This window comes from Poecilia formosa, unplaced genomic scaffold (genome assembly GCF_000485575.1).
Source record: "Poecilia formosa unplaced genomic scaffold, Poecilia_formosa-5.1.2 Scaffold55, whole genome shotgun sequence".
Taxonomy (NCBI): Eukaryota; Metazoa; Chordata; class Actinopteri; order Cyprinodontiformes; family Poeciliidae; genus Poecilia; species Poecilia formosa.
In genome coordinates this window covers 1089474-1106621 of record NW_006799994.1, presented here as the reverse complement: position 1 = coordinate 1106621, position 17148 = coordinate 1089474, and the positions used below count along the sequence as shown (strand labels likewise).

Here is a 17148-nt window from a genome sequence, read left to right as displayed (position 1 = left end):
ACTGGTATTGTTTTTCTTTTCTTTTTTTTCTCGCTGTAACATATAAACTAGTGTCAACATTTCATTTCACACATCTATACGGCTTACTGAGACCCCCTGTGAAATCACACCACCCCCTAAAGAGCAGAAGGGAGGTCCAAGTATTGACAGCTAATATTTGATTGAGGGAAACAGGCGTCCTGTGACTCCTCCGCTCCTGTCTCGGTGCGTTATCACCTGTGTTTGACGTGCAGAGGTAGAGATGCTTCACTCTTTAGACTCCGCACCACGCTGGGGCAGATATACAGCCTAACTGTGGGAGATCGTTTCTAACTGGCTTCATTTCTGACTCGGTGACACCTGCGCACGTACAAACACTAATGTTTCCCAATAACACGCTCGCGCACAAACACCTGACTGAGCACCAGTCGGGGGGTTTCAGGTGGAAGTCCGCGGGGAAGGGTCTCACAGCAGGGTTGACCTAAAAATATAAAGTGGAGAGATGTCTTTTGTTTATGAACGAGCAGAGTGAAACCAGCAGAGCTGATGTAACAGAAAATACTTTGAATCACCTGGAGAAAATCACACGAGGTTAGCTAGCTGCGTCTCTCTCAGTTTGATAGTTTCATGCAGCGTTTCACTTTTCTTTTCCTTTACCGTGAAATAACAATGGCAGAAATACGTGACGATGTTCGTCCTCTAGGTACACAAACTTCACCATTCAGCCAAATAAACAAGGAGATGAAACAAAAGAAATGTGTCTCTCCTCACTTTATCCGGGTTCAACGTCAACTTGTGGTGGCTCCGTATATTAGCACTTAAACTGTTATTAAAAAAATTTAATGTTGCGTTTGCATATATTAGATAAATAAAAATAGCTAAAACCATAAGCTAGCATTAGCACGCTAGTTACTCCTAAAAGTTAGAATTCTAGCAAGAGAAACAATTAAAAAAAAAAGAGTATAAGAACAAAATTCACAAATGTAGAGATGATATAAAGCATCTAAATTAACAACTACATAAAATCTTTAGTTCTTCAGTCTGGCATTATTACTGCAGTAGAGGTGGATGCTGCAGAAATTTGATGGAAGTTAACAAATACTATTGTCACTGTAGTTTTTTTTTATAAGAAGATGCCCAGAAGGAGGATAAAATGCTACAGAACTGTAAAAAAAAAATCACAGGAATGAAAAAGAGTCAAAATCAACTGTCTACTTTCCTGTGTATGTATAGGCTAGCATTAGCATTTTAGCACAACCAGTTGCTACTATAGCAGTTCGAAATAGTGACAAAGAACATTGCATTTTGAGAAGCAAAAAGAACAGCACAGCTATTCTCTATAGGATGGTAGAAAAGTTGCCACATAGACTTTTATTTTCTTCAAAAGTCTAAAAGAAACGAAAACATTTGGATTAATTTTATAGCACCAATTCACAAGAAATAGTCATGAGCCATTTTGCAAAAAAGTTAATTCAATCTAATTGTACAGACAAATTCAGATCAAAAAATACCATTTAACAGCATCTTAAACCACATATTAAAAAAAATGGTGTTCTTTGCTGCAGGTTTAACTTCCTGGAACATTTCACAATGGGCCACCACCCGAGACATGGTGCACTTCTGTCCTATCTGGTTGGGTTGTCATAGGAACCCAACCAGAAATGCAACCCAGCCATTTTCTAACTGGCTGGGTTTGTTGTCTTTGTGTAGCAATGTCTCTCAAAATAACCACTAAATTAAACGTTGCACCAGCAATACCACTCGTGAATCTCCTAAAAGCCTGATGTAAACTTACGATTAAAGACATTAGATTTTGTTTTGAAATAGGACAGCAAAAGTTTCCCACAGAAAAGCTGACTTCCTGCATACTCATCTGGTGTTTCCCTTTGTAACAATTATGATAAATAAACAGAAGTAGCAGTAAATAACAGTAAATATAATTTTTAATTTAATATTATTTCAGGAGGTCACTTCAGCCCCCTTCACTCTGTGCTTTATGACCCATAATAAACTCTAATTTTAATATTTTGCTTCAGAAAAGCACATATTGGCTATTAATAAGTAAATAGATCAGCTTCACTTTTATCAGGTATTTGTCTTAGGAAGAATGATTCAAATCATTATTCAAAGTAGGAACAGAAACCTTTAGTTGTTTGAGGAAAAACAAACAAAAACTAGTAAATTCCTGAAGAAATTTCACCAGGGCCTGCCAAAGTGAGCGCCTTGGTTTGGACCCAGAGTTCTGATGCTAAAAATAAGTATCAATGCTAAGCTTGGCTAAATTGTAGTCAATAACCTGTGGAGAGGCAGAAGCATGTTGACTAAGTTGTACTTGTACCATTCATTATCAATGCATAAGCTAAAATTAGCCAAAATACTAATGTTAGCATGAAAGCTATCAGTAGCATGTGGAGCATCACTAGCATGTTGTCTGTCATTGATTTACTCCATTCAGTATACTAAACACGGCAAATAAGTAAGAAAATTAACAAATAGGTTATTTTAGGTAAAAGGCTAATGCTAATGCACTAGGTAAGGGCAGTGAAATGCTAATATTTGTGCTAATGTTAATTAGCACACTATCCTCACTATCCTGAGGAAAACAAACATAAAAAAGGCTAATATTATTATTATTAACGTGGGAGGAATATTCCAGTAACCTTCATTTTAAATGACCACACTAATTCAATGTGAAACAGTAGCTTGGTAAAAACAGTCATGTAAATCCCAAAAGACCAACTGCTTGATGTAAAAATGGTCAAGGTTTTTATTTTGAAATTTTCAGTCAGCTTCATTTAAAATGGCCACACTAATCCAGTGTGTAACAGTGGTTGGATTAAACCAGTTCTATACTAGCCCTCTGTTTTAACTGAGTGTTCGCCATAGTTAGAACTACAGACATGGCCGTGTTTGTAGTCCGAATCAGCAGCTGTGGCCTGTGTTCTGTTGCTATGGTAATTAATCCTCTCTGCCAAGAGACACACAGGGGGAGACATAACTCCATCTGTTTGAGCCAACAAGTTTCACTCCAAAAAGCAGTCCGAACAACTCCTTCCCGTTCGGGAACCGTGATACGTATTTGAAAACCGTTTGAAGCGTATGAGAGGGCTATTTGTCGTCTCCGATAGTCCCGCGATTCATATCTCTACCTCACTCACAGTAATAACAGCGATGAGAGAAAAATGGTGTGCGCAGAGCTCTGAAATTTTTCGGAAATGTAAGGAAAAGACTTGATGAGAGCGTCAGATTACCCGGTCCCATGTCTTTGTTCTAAAGCACCTTGAAAGAAAAAAGTAAGCACTAGGAAAATTTCGAACACATTTTACAGGAGCAGGCTTGCGTATCAATGTCATGACTGACTTTGATACCGATAGAGCGATACCCTGTAGGCGTGGCAGCGATTTAAAAATTATTTTTGCGTCAGAAATCCACTCTTTTTCTCACTCTAGCAAAGCGCCGGCTGGTTTCAGTTACACTCTAATTTTACGAAAAATCAAAAACTTTGGGTCACTTGGAGACGAGCTGTGGACAAACCGTAATTCGTATTGATGTACTGTCTTCACTTTAGAAGAGATCACGGACGTATCTCCAAACTGAAATTTAAATGGCATTTCTACGTCAATGTATGATGACGCAGAGATTCTTCAAAAATAGGGTATTTTAAGGATTGATTTTTTTTTACCTAACTCCATTGACTTTAATGGGATTTTGTGGGGGAGGGGGGGTTGTTCTTCACGAATTACGTCGCCATGGTAACTCCGAATCCCAATAAAAGTAATAGCTCCCTTCTCGAGATCGAGCCGCATGTTTTGATACCACTTTTGTGGGTACGAACCGCATTAACGGTGACGGAATAAAAATAAATGAATAAAGAAATAAATAAAGAAACGTCCTATTCGGTGTAGAACAATAGGTGCCTGCCATGCATTACATGGGTCACTACTCTTCCCTATGTAATGCTATGGGCAGGCCCCAACAAATACCTGTTTTGTCCTGTTTCAATGTAAATTTTTATTTTATGAACTATTTTTCTTTATTTTTTGTTTCTTTTTTCATAGCTTCTTAAACATTTTTGTTTGCTAATCTTATTTTTTTCTGTTTAACTGTTTTATTATTTTGTCCAAATTTATTTTATTGTATCCCTCTAGTATTAGTTATTATATGATTGTTATTTATGTAATTTGTTTTCTTCTTTTTTATTTAAAGCTTTTTGCGTTTTGTTCAGTTGTTTTAAAAGTTGCCAACAATTAGAGCCTAATTGATCAAATTCCTGATTTATTCATTCTAACCCTCTTCCACCAAGTGATTTTTACATGTAAACTAATAAAATGTTTGTTGTTTATTCGGTGTATTGGCTGAATGAAGATGCAGCTCCCTGACCCCAGAGCCGTTTCGGCTACAGCGGTCAAAGTGCTTCCCCTGCTGGTCAAACAGTGACGCTGCAACCTGCCTGTTTAGGTTGTCACATTAATGGAGATTTTTAACGATTTTTCAGATTTTAGTGGCGTTTTACCTGCCTGATCAAACAAGGAGCAGATTTTAAAACTAAATTATTATCATATTTAGGTATTAAAAATAATTTATTTCAATTAATAGCTTTTAAATTAAATCCACCTGCAGTTAAACCAAATTACTTTTTTTTTCTTTCCAGAAAGATTATCTTTACAAGCTGACTTTGAGTTGTTATTATAATTTTTTGACATGTTGGTGCTATCTTATCTTGACCCTGAAACTAAACCTCAGTATTTGACCGTTTTATATTCCGCTTACAGTACTGTTACTCCTTTCTTAAAATTAATTGGTGATTTTTAATGAAGTATTTGTTTTACTTGGACTTTAAAGAATCCATATATTTCAGATAGATCATAGGAGATCACATGTAACAAGTTTGACTCATTTATAGATTAACTTTAGCTTTGAATACATGGCTTAAAAACCAAACTGATTAATTAAAAAGAGCTCAAATATAATTAAACTAAAATATTTTAGCTGGTTGTGTTTTCTGTTCATCGTTGTGATAGTAGTTGGCTGTTTGTGCTTTACAATAAATTAAATTAAATTTAAATGAATCAAATGGAAATAAACTTTTTGAATTTGACCTGTTTGTATTAAATAAAAAGTACCCCATTACGACTTTATTTGTTAATTGGTGCCTTTTAATGAATAAATCAAATTAGTCAAACTTTAGTGATTCTGAATTACTAAAATGAAACAGTTCAACAGTAATCAACTTCCATCCATCTATTTATTCATCCATCCGTCCATCCATCCATTTTCTGGGTACCTTTGTCCCTATGGGTTGAGTGCTGGTGCCTATCTCCAGCCAACGTTTTGGGCAAGAGGCGGCGTTCACCCTGGACAGGTCGCCAGTATGTCGCAGGGCATAATCAACTTCCAATTTGTCCCATTTACATTGTACATTTTTAATTTTTAAAAAATTTGATTGAACTTAATTTGAATTTAAATGTTTTGAGTGCAACAAAATGCATCTTCAGACTGATTTCAGTTGTTAGTTTGAAAATAAACTGAACTGGATTGATTTTATTGAATTTATTTTATGTACAAGGAAACTAACCTAAATCTGAATTTAACCCACTAAAATGCAATGTATAGGCTTATCAATCAATCAATCAATCAATCAATCAATCAATCAATCAATCAATCAATCAATCAATCAATCAATCAATCAATCAGTTTATTCATTGATTTAACAAAAGTCATCATCAACTCACAAGCATAAAGATTACTTTATACAGATTCAGAAGTGAGCGAATCTGGATTACTTCAGATTACAAGAAACAATATACAAATACTGATGGACACATAATAATAAAAACTATATATTTTTATCCTGAAATGGGATAAAAGCTTCTAGGACAGTTTTATAAAGAGATCTTTCAGTATTAAGATACATTTGAGATGCTGCAGGATGAACATCAACATCATGTTGATTACCGCAGTGATCCAACTTGAAACTAACTTCACTGCGGTATTTTGATTGTTCAAAAATCTGTCTTGTAATCCAATTTGTAAAACTGATTTTCATATTCCAAAACGGGCTCCTGACTATGCAGCACAGAGTTTCTTAGCTCTATAGACAGCACTGTAACAGTGAAAAGTAATGGTTGTTAAAAAACATATTTTGACGGAATTTTGAAGTCTTGTTTGAGCAACAGCAGCATCAATAAAATAATCAGCGTACTACGATTAAACAGTCTGTTTCATTCTGTAAAAAGCCTAGAGGGTCTAATTAGCACCATAAATAGTTAACACGAATGTTGGGTGAAAACGTTAAATTAATCATGTTTAATTAGTTTAGTTATTTCTGTATGTATTAATCTTATTTATCCATATCTTTAGCTGCATTAAGCTAAACTAAACGGAACTGAATTAAAGCGGTGACCAGCCAATGAGAGACGCGGAAGGCTGAGTGACGTCAGAGGTCAGCTGACAGGTTTGTTTTGCTTGCCAGAGCTCGATAAAAACAGAGGGAGGCAGGAAGGAAGCGACGACATTAAAGCAGCTCTGAACTCAGCCACCAGGACGACCTCCACGTTTCATAAAGCCTTCGCTTTTCTTTCTGGCATTAATTTTCTTTTTTCTTTCTTTTTTTGTTTTGTTTTTGGCTTTTATCTCGTGTTGACTCTGCTCTCTAACGCTGCCAGCTGACTTTGACGCAATATGTCTTCAGAGAAAACCTTCAAACAAAGAAGGACCTTCGGTGAGTCTTATCTTCTTTTACGACCTGCTGCCCTGTTTTCTGTCAGGTTTCATCTGCACACACTTATACGTTTCAAAATAACTATAATTTCTCTGCGTGCAGCAGAGATATTTCTGAGCATTAGTGTGTCTGTGTGAGCTGATTTAGGCCTCCGACATTTGTCAGTGCTGCTGTGGGGGTTAAATGAGGGTTTAAATATGGGATGGGGGCTGTTTGGTGCACAGCCTGGCCTCCCTTTATCTCGCTGTCTCTAGTGTTTACTTGAATGTGAGCAGAGGCAGGAAAACAAAGTGGTGTCGAAATGCAGAGCAGAGCGGAGGAGAGCTGCAGGATTGGGGGGCAGAAGACAAGAATTTCCTTTGTGTGTGTCAGTTTGTTCACCAGGTTTGGTATTTATTTTAATCAGCTGTGGAGATAAACAGTCAGAAGATTGCTCAAATTCCACTTTGGCTTTTGCTTCTTTAAAATTATCATTCTGTTAAGAATGTAAACTAAAGATGATGCACTGATATGGCTGTTATCGGCCAAAACCGATTTTCCGCTTTCCATAAGGCCTGACCTGCTGATTCTGTTAGTCTAAACTTTGTTTAAACACAACAAAATCTATATAGATTTTAAAATGTAGCAAAAGTATTTGCAGATTGCACAACAACCAGTTCCTACAGTTATTTATTTTTATTTGTATGTCACATTTAAAAGCAACTTTATAGTGAAAAATAAAAAAAATTTTCAAGATTGTCATCATATTTACTTCTGCATGTTGCAGTCAGACCAGTCTTGATAAATTTTGTTTTGTTTGATAAATTGTCTCAGTAATTATTGCGATAAATGATAATGTTGTTTTGAGGCCATTTTTGATAATGGCAAAAATAATGCAAGTTTTCTCCCTCAAAGACCAACAAACTTTAATTTTGTGAGTTTTAATTTAAGAACTGGAAGATACTTTAAATACCCAAAATGAAAGGGAAAAAAAACATAACAGCCAGAAATGATAAATAAAAACTTCATGCAATGAAAACCATAAACAAAATGGGATTTATCTGACTCATTTTAATTTAATGCGTTTAATTGCCTGTTGCTACATGCTGAAATGTATGTAGTTTTTAGGTCCTATATATAAAAAAATCAAACGCATAAAAGACAGAATTATTCAATAGCAAACATAACATTGGACCAGATTCAATCCAGACCAAGAAAGTGGGATTGTTTAGATTTTTTTATGCATTTAAGGAGCAGTGGGGGATAAAAATCCAGATGTTTTGAGACGTGGGATAAAGCGGTCTCCATAATTGTACAAGATAAAATTCAGTGTAAATTCAATGACTAAAACAGTCTGATTATAATGAGAGTATATTTATTTCATACTTTCTTAGTATACTGTACTTTTCAAAAGTAAAAACTTGAAAAGTTTAGCTGACGACTTCAAATAGTCCAGATTAGTTGAGACCTAGCACCCAAAACAATCCCAAAAGCTAAAAAAAAAAAAGAACAACGGCCTAATTTTAAAACCTAATAAAACATTTTCCAAAAAATCTACATGGCCTCCTTCATTAAAAACAAACCACCAGCTCTTTGTTTTCGACATGTTGAAGCTGTTAGTGTGAAAGAAAAAGATCTTAAACAGAACCTCCAGCCCTGGAAATATGTTTTCCCAGCAGCGCTATTAATAACTGACCTGTGGCGCACCGTCATGTCGTTGGTCCAAAATTACTCAACTTGTGCGTGTGGGGCAGCCCAGCAAACAGAAACTGAGCGTCACGTGTGGGGAAGCACATTTCTGTGACTCACATGGTGCAACTTCATGTTCAGAACCGCAGCTGCTGGGTGGGGAAGAGGTCCAAACGTTCAGAACCATCCGGAGCTGAAACCAACCATTAGTAGAGTAATCGATTAATCAAATTAAAATAATTGGTACATCCATCCATTTTCTTTACACCCTTGTCCCTTAGTGGGGTCAGAAGGGCTGCTGGTACCTCTCCAGCTAACGTTCCGGGCGAGAGGCGGGGTCACCTGGACAGGTCACCTGGACAGGTTGCCAGTCTGTCGCAGGGCAACACAGAGACAAACAACCATGCACACACACACTCACTCACACCTAAGGGCAATTTGGAGAGGCCAATTAACCTGACAGTCATGTTTTTGGGCTGTGGGAGGAAACCGGAGTACCTGGAGAAAACCCACGCATTCACAGGGAGAACATGCAAACTCCATGCAGAAAGACCGGGGCTGGGAATCAAACCCAGATTCCCGGCCCCGGAATATGCCAACTTCGCCACTGTGCAACCCTTAATTGACACATTCTGCAAACTTTTCAACATAACCACGTAAGTGTTTTTATACAATAGAAATGCATAAAAATGTGGTGATTTATTTAAATAATAAACATTTTATTGCCTAAAATGACTTAACAGCTTTCCTTTAGTGATCATTGGTAGCAACATTAATATGTGAAAAGCTCAGCTTTTTCTGCTTGACTTAACAATGTATGGCTGATTTATTGATTTACTGATTAATTGAATAGCAAAAGGTGCTTTAATAAATTCACAAATATATTTTCTACAGAATTTGAACTAGGTGAAACTAAAACTGTAGCACTTTAAAAGTGCTAGCTAGAACATATTTACTAACAAAGAAGGTTTTCTTTCATCTTAAAAGCAAAATGTATATCCTTTTGGTTTCATTAGTGTCTAAATATGTGATTCTTTCTTCAAATAGGCTTTTGAAGAGTCTGTGTACTCTGTTAATGATTAATTGATTACTAAATGAACGATTAATCACAATCGTTTCAGCCCTGATAAAGTCACTCTGGCGAGTTCTTTTTCTTGCCATCTGGAAAACTTCCAAATGGACACATCTGACTTGTTCGAAGCAATCCTTTCTACACCTATTCTGAAATAAATATTTGCTGACTAATTCTCATAATTCCTCACGATTAATCCGATTAATCGTTTCAACCCTGGAACCGTCACTGGTTGTTATTGTGACTAAACCCTTCTGATGTATTTGACGTTGCGAGTTACAGCTGCTGGTTTGTTGGTTTAGCAGCTGTGATGAACTGATGAGGAACTTCTGAGCCGACTCATTTGCAGGTTGTGAAACACAACAGAAACACGTGAGAGAAACCATGAAAACGTCTCCAGGGCGAATGCTTGTCGCTCTGCATTTGTTTGTCCTCTTTTGTTTGAATGCTGCTGACTCAGCGGCTTCGCAGGTCATCAGAGACTGACTCTGTTCTGGACTGAAACCTGATCACCGATCGGCGTTTTCACATTTCCTTTGTGCTGGCGTGAAAACGGCCTGAAGGAAGCGGCCGTTCAGTCACACTCTCTGACCTCACAGTCAGTCGTCCTGAGTAAACATTTTGTTTGGAGACGGTCACAAGACCGAAGCAGCAAACTGAGACGACACAACCTGATGTTGCAAACCGTTTCTGATTTCATTCGCCCACCTGATTGGTTTGATTCAATCAAAGTTCAGCTGTTTGTTATCAGCCTGTATGTAAATGTCCTGGTTGTGAATAAACAAACTAATTTCCTTATTCTGGGCCTTTAAAATTGATCTAACTTAATGTATTTTGACGAAACAGAACTAAAAATGCACCAATTGGGACTGACCTGCTGATTCTGGTTTCTTTAAAAAGGCCTGAAATTCACACAGTTTGTTTTGCTTCCTGTTAAACATCTCAGCTGCTACAACATACCTGCAGTGCTGGCATCCTTCGAATATTATTTACCATTTATTGTGAAAAAACTATTGTGGTAACATCTGTTGCTGTTTCCATAAATGTCAGTTGATGTTAAAAGAAAAAGTTTTTCACTTTTTTTCTGCACTGATTTTTCCACAAGAGCATTTATTAATATCAGTAAATTCAAAAATATGATGAAATGAAGTCTGTGTTTGCAGTTCAGTGATTTACATCACGTTTCTTAAAGTAAGTGGCTGCCGGAACAAGCTTATCTCAAATAGAAATGATTTTAAAAAGCGGTTTTTGTGTTTGTGGTCTTACAGTCACAGCAAAACGGTTAACTAAAAAACATGTGGTAAATGGTTATACAAGGCTACCGCAAAAATGTCGAGGTAAAATTCTAAGTCCATATCACCAAATATTTCATATGTAGTGATTCAATAATGCAACGGTTGCAATTCAGTAGCAGCTCTATTATTGATAGTAGTTTAGTTAATTAAGTGTAACGTTATAGAATAACTTTTATTTGTTTTTCTTGTTCAAATTGGATTCATTCAGATCTTATCGGTTCAATTAAACGTCATTAAAGTGAAATAAAATACGTCATCACTGTCGGGTACGTCGTTAACCACGGAAACGTATTCACAGGAAAACGCAGCAGAAAGGCTGAAGTCTCAGAATGAATAGAGAAAATGTGGCGTCATCTTTACCGTCTAGAAAAAAAGAAGGATTTATAACAAAATCATAAAGAGCCCCAAAAATGGCAGAATGGATTGATTAATTATTAAGCAACAATTAATAATTTCTGCTCCTTTTGGTTGCTCTAATTCAGAGGTTCCCAAACTGTGGGGCGCACCCTGCTGTGCCATTGCAGGGGGGGGATGAATGAAAACAACAACGATGAACCTGTGTGTGCTAATACCCCCTGGCCCCAGTCACACACATCGTTTCAATCAGACCAAAGTGTAACTCTACCTATTGTTGTGAACCACTGGGGGGCCCAGAAAGTGTTTGGGAACCACTGGGGGGCCCAGGAGAAACGGTTTGGGAACCACTGAGGGCCCAGGAGAAACGGTTTGGGAACCACTGGGGGCCCAGGAGAAATGGTTTGGGAACCACTGAGGGCCCAGGAGAAACGGTTTGGGAACCACTCCTCTAATTTGAGTTTTAATTCAGATTTCTGTTTAAACATTCTTTTTTTATTATTATTTTACTTTTAGACAAAAGCAGATTTTGAAGTTTCAGAGATTGGGTGCAGGGCTGCAACTAACAATTATTTTGGTTATTCTGACGATTAATCAATTAATCATATAAAATAATTTGGCACATTCTGTGGATTTTTCACTTAATCACTTAATCTTATTTTATACAATATAATGAAAATGCAAGTAAACAAATGGTTCAATTCATTTTTAAATAAGAAAATAAATATTTTAATGCCTAAAATGTAATAACGGCTCCTAAGTGAATATTTGATCACTTGTAGCAAAGGATGCATCTAAAAATGTCCTTCTAAAATCAACATGCTCAGGCTGATCTGCTGATTATTTTTGGAATTAACTGATTCAATAATTGGATAGAAAAACCTTCTTAAAAGGTGCAAACTGTTTTTATCTTAAATGGAAAATGAATATATATGAATATATCTTTGGTTCCGTTTTGGCTTGATTTCTGCTCTGAGTATGTATTTCTTTTAGAAAATGGCCTTTTTGAGTTTGTATACTTCAGTTAGTGATTAGTTGATTATTTCAATTATCAATTAATCACGATTAATCGCTTCAGCCTTAATAAAGTTCTTCTGCCAGTGGTTCCCTCCCGTCTCCAATGGGAGAACTCCACCTTGCAGGAAGCAGTCCTCCTTCCTGCAGAGTTTTTGCAGGTTTGATCTCTTATTGCCATAAACGTGTCAGTCTCTCTGCTGAGCTCTGCCTCCTGCTGCCATGTTGGCACCGGTTTAAATATTGGATTTGCAAACATCAACAGCAACTCTTGCAGTAGAGCCTGTCCATATGAGGGGAGTTTTTTTTTTTAATTTAAATTGTAGCGTAAATCTGTTCAACCAGTTTGCTGTATGTTGTAACCAAATCCATTATGATGCAGAACAACTTTATTCAAATTACAATGTTTGGATTTTCCCTCTTCCTCTCTTCTTACGGCTCGTTCTGATGCTTCTTTCCTGTTTTCTTGCCCAACAGAGCAGCGAGTAGAAGATGTCAGACTGATCCAGGACCAGCACCCCAACAAGATTCCTGTGAGTTCAGCTGACAAATGTAAAACTGAAACTAGTGTCTGGGTTTTTTTTTTCCTTTTTAAAACGCTCACAGGAAGACGAGACACTTCCTGTAGCAAAAGCTTCACCGACCGCACACTTCCTGGGCACACTACCTTCGCTCTCCTCTGTCTGTCTGACAGGTTTCTGTTTTTCTTCTCTTTTATTTATCAGAGCTTCCAGAAACTACTGCAGATCAAAATAAACTAGAAAGTGTGCATTTCCTATGAAGATGCAAGTGTGAATGCTGAATGCTAAAAATGGCAAAAGCTTTTGCAGCCGTCATGAACTCTGAAACACATCAGACATTTTATATTGTTGTTCTCAATTCTGCCACAGGATGTAGCTGTTTATGAAAAATTCATAAAAAGCTGAATATTATAAAAGGTATGAAGGTTATGAATACCTAGAGATATAGCCGTCATTGAGAGCAAGCTGAATAGTATAAAAGTTGAATGATGAAAATGGCACAAAGTATGCAGGAGAAGAAGTGTGGCGAAATTAGTGTGACACTAATGAAAGTGAGTTTATTTTAGGGCTGAAGCAAATAATTGTGTTTAATCAACTACCGAAATAATCAACTAATTTAGTAATCTATTAATTGTTAACTCATAAAAGGGCCATTTAATGAAAGAACACACTCAGAGCAGTAATTAAACCAAAACTGTACAAAAAAATTCTACATTTGGCATTTAATATTATAAAAGTCCTTGTTAAATCTGTTTTTCTTCTAGTGACGTTTTTAGCTTCATCCGGTTTGAATTCTGTAAAACAAATGTATTTAGAAACTTTTACTTCCCAACTATTAATTAGTTAATTAATAAATCATAGATCAACCAGATACTCTATAAAGACTAGCAGAAAAGGTAAAAAGTATTTTTTAAACTTAAGATTCATCCTTTGTTACAAATGATCCACTAAAGGAGTGTATTTTAAGAAACATAATGTTTTATCAAAAAAGGTATTGGATTGTTTATTTGCATCTATTAATGTATTTCTAATATTGCATAAATAGGTTAAAAGGAAAAATCTCCCTTTTTCTTATGAGTAATCGGCAGAATAATCTATAGATTAATCTTTAGTTTCAGCTAAACATGAAGTCATCTGTGAGGTCGATTCTTGCCAAGCCACCAGGAAGCAGAAGCTCACTTTGTGTTGCAGCGACTCGTCGTATCATCAGCAGATAGAGTTTCAGCTCTGCTGTCCATCTGCTGCCTGAAGCGGCGCACCCCGCCCCTCCGGCTCTGCTTTCTCTGCTTCCTGTTCAGTCCTGCGGTTAGAACCTGCCGGGTCACGGCGTGCGGCCAGAGCGGAGGCAGAGGTGCTGCGTCACTGTAATGAAACACCATGAAGTTCCAAACAAACCCTGAGCTGAACTTGGATTAATCCAGAGTTTAAAAATGAAAATCCTCTCACAACGAGATCAAGCTGGACTTCTCTCCATTCACAGAAATTCTTGCTTTCTTTCCGGTCAGTTTTCAAAAATATTGACACTCATTGAAGTTTTCCGCATTTTGTCACGGCGCAGCCAAACTAACAACAAACAAAAGCAACAACTTTAGAGAAGCAACTGAACATAAATCGCAATACTCAGAAAAATTGAGTTTGCAGATTAAAATATTGATGACAAGGCAGTGAAGCTAACTTTTTGGTTAGCTGTGTTCTCAGCTGACAATAACTACTGACCACTTTTATGGCAAATACTACCGTGGTGGCCATTTTGAAAAATGTTCACCAGAAAAAGGAAACGCAAGATAAAGAAAATATATCTGATTATTAAGGTTCAAAATATGTAGACTATGATTTGACAACAAACACATTCATCTAATTGGCAGTTTTAGTGGAAAATGTATTTCCACCTGTGGCAGCCATCTTGAAAATTAAAAAAAATATTATATTTCTATGTTCCAAATATGCATGATTTAACACAAAAAGTATAAATATGTGATAAATATTGGCAAATTTAGTTGAAAAAAATAATTTTTTCCAGAATTTTTCAGTTGTTTTTGTATTTTTTTAATTGTAACTTTGTGTCAAGTTAGGTTTTAGTATCTGCATGTTAAATAATTATCTGCTGCATTAATAGACAGCTGGGTCAGATGCTCACACAGCTTCTGCATTTCAGTGAAATGAAAACAGACAACATCTTCTGGCTTCTGATTTTAAATGTTTTATTAGAAATAAGTTGATTTTTAATGGAACTGCAGCCTCATTCCTTTGGTTTCTGCACAAACTCAGATCTATTTAAAGTGTTCTGTTTTTTTCTGGCCCACTGGGTCTGACTGCAGGTTAACTGCTGGAGAATCCAGAACGAATATGATTGTTTCCTGTTTTCTGCTCCTGCAGGTCATCATTGAGCGATATACAGGAGAAAAGCAGCTGCCCATCCTGGATAAAACCAAGTTCCTGGTACCGGACCATGTCAACATGAGCGAACTCATCAAGATCATCAGGTTCAAACATTTAATCAGCACTTCCTGCTTTAGTCCTGTTTTCACCTTTTATCCAATTCCTTTGTTGCTTTATTTTCCTTTTATGTTGCTTTTGAGCAAAATCTGATGGATTTAGGTCCTGAAATGCTTTAAAGTTCCCAAACCTGGAGCTATATGCTGGTTGTCAGTGTCTCTAACAAGTCTGTCATGATGGAGTTGCATAATTTAGCCTAAAACTGTGAAGTGGAAAGAAAAAGATTCTTGGCAAAGAAAAATCTTAAGTATTGCGCGTGTTTGTATTCAGCCATTTTTAAAAGGTTTGAAGAGAAAAAACATATTTCAAAATTCCTTATAAATATTTCTAAAGTAGCGTCAAAGTCAGAACTGATCACCATTAAATACTTTAGTAATGTGCGGTATATCAATTAATCATCTGAAAACTCTTTACTTTTCTTAGTGGCAGAACCCTAAAACAGCAGAAAATAGGCAGAACTGAGCAGACTGAAATCTCATTATCCAGGAATGATTTAGTGAAAAAAATGTAATGAAGTTGTTTTATGTGGACTTTGGACCGATCCTAACCTGTTCAGGGAAGCACACCTTTAAAAAATCAGCAGACTTCAACACATGCAGGTAAAGGTTTGATGGAAAAGTTGACATGTTGTTGATGGGTCCTGAAATCAGAGAACGATAAATGGAAGGGAAAACAAAAAGGAAAAATAAATGAAAACAAAAGAAGGAAAGATGAGGAAGTATTTGACACTGTATGCTGATGAAACTTTCCTTTTTCTCATCAGTTTTCTGCTGTCATGTCTCTGTCTGCCCACCAGGAGGCGCCTCCAGCTGAACTCCAACCAGGCCTTCTACCTGCTGGTCAACGGCCACAGCATGGTGTCCGTGTCGGCGCCCATCTCTGAAGTGTACGAGCGCGAGAAGGACCACGACGGCTTCCTCTACATGGTGTACGCCTCCCAGGAGACGTTCGGCCGCCACAGCCGGGGCCCCTGGGGGCCCTCGTCTCCAGTGCTGTAGCTCCATGGCTGTATTTATGACCAGGTGTTTATACGAGGTCACATCTCTATGGATCCATTTATATAAATATATACATAAACCGTTATTAAGCCCAGCTTTATGGTTGGAGGTTCAACAGGAAGCAGCTCCTGAGTTCTCCTGTTTTCATGCAGGATTTTATTCAAAGTTTGGGGATTTTCTTTTCGTCTTTTTTTTTCTTTAGAAACTCTGGAGTAGATGTTTAATGCCTGCCGTTTCCTCATTCCCATCATGTTCCCATTTTTATTCCCGTCTCTTCCTTCCTCACCGTAACGGCTTCGCTCTCGGAACAGACCGTTGTTTGCGTAAAATAAACGGAAATCTAAGCGATAATGTGCAGCTTTCTTAGGAGTGTCACCAAGTCGAGTTGTGGACCCACTACAAGGAGCTGATGATGATGATGTCACCTGTGAGGAAGGGCGGGGGTGTCTTTGTCTTCCCTCGTTTCATTTCTTCGTTTAAAAACTCCCAGAAGTCTGGAGCGCTGCGATCGTGGGAATCAAACGCCTCCCCGGTGGGTTTGTTTTAAAGGGCTGAACGCGCTCCTCCTCCTCATCTTCATCATAACATGTTGAGGTTTAGCTGCTTTATACTGAAGTGTTGTTATTGTTTGGGTTTGTTTTATTTAATGTGATTTTATTCCATGGTTTTGTAAAGGTGACCTGTTACAGAGGGGCGGCGTTTCATTAAAACGCCGCATCCAGCAATATCTCACAGCATCCTTTATGTATTTATGTTGGTCTTTTGTAAACAATAAAAAGATGCAAAATATTATTGTGTCTTTAGTTTTTGGGAGTAAAAACAGCCTTAAAGATCTGCTTTGTTTTAAAAACTTCCTTTTTTCTGTCTGAAGTTGAATTTGAACAAACGTCTCTAGTTTTAACTTGGAATCAACAAAGTTATTTCTATTTGATAAAAGCAGGAAAATTTAGCGAGAAAATAATTTTAGATATATTTACAGCTTTCATTAAACTAATAAAACTACTTGGATTTCAATTCAGTGTTTCCAAGG

At 37.1% G+C, this 17148-nt stretch overlaps 1 protein-coding gene across 1 annotated transcript; it reads left to right on the top strand.

The window, feature by feature from the left end:
• Window positions 1–6434: 6434 nt before the first annotated feature.
• map1lc3b (microtubule-associated protein 1 light chain 3 beta) lies at window positions 6435–16908 on the top strand. The gene is made up of 4 exons (XM_007553201.2): window positions 6435–6700; window positions 12581–12636; window positions 15001–15107; window positions 15917–16908. The coding sequence occupies exons 1-4, from the start codon at window positions 6661–6663 to the stop codon at window positions 16116–16118; spliced, it is 405 nt and encodes a 134-aa protein (XP_007553263.1). The 5' UTR covers window positions 6435–6660; the 3' UTR covers window positions 16119–16908.
• Window positions 16909–17148: the final 240 nt, after the last annotated feature.

Bases quoted from the DNA above. Each gene is read 5' to 3' on its own strand.
- map1lc3b (XM_007553201.2), top strand. From the start codon at position 6,661: ATGTCTTCAGAGAAAACCTTCAAACAAAGAAGGACCTTCG. The intron at 6,701-12,580 runs GTGAGTCTTATC...CTTGCCCAACAG, and splicing joins CAAACAAAGAAGGACCTTCG to AGCAGCGAGTAGAAGATGTC. The intron at 15,108-15,916 runs GTTCAAACATTT...TCTGCCCACCAG, and splicing joins GAACTCATCAAGATCATCAG to GAGGCGCCTCCAGCTGAACT.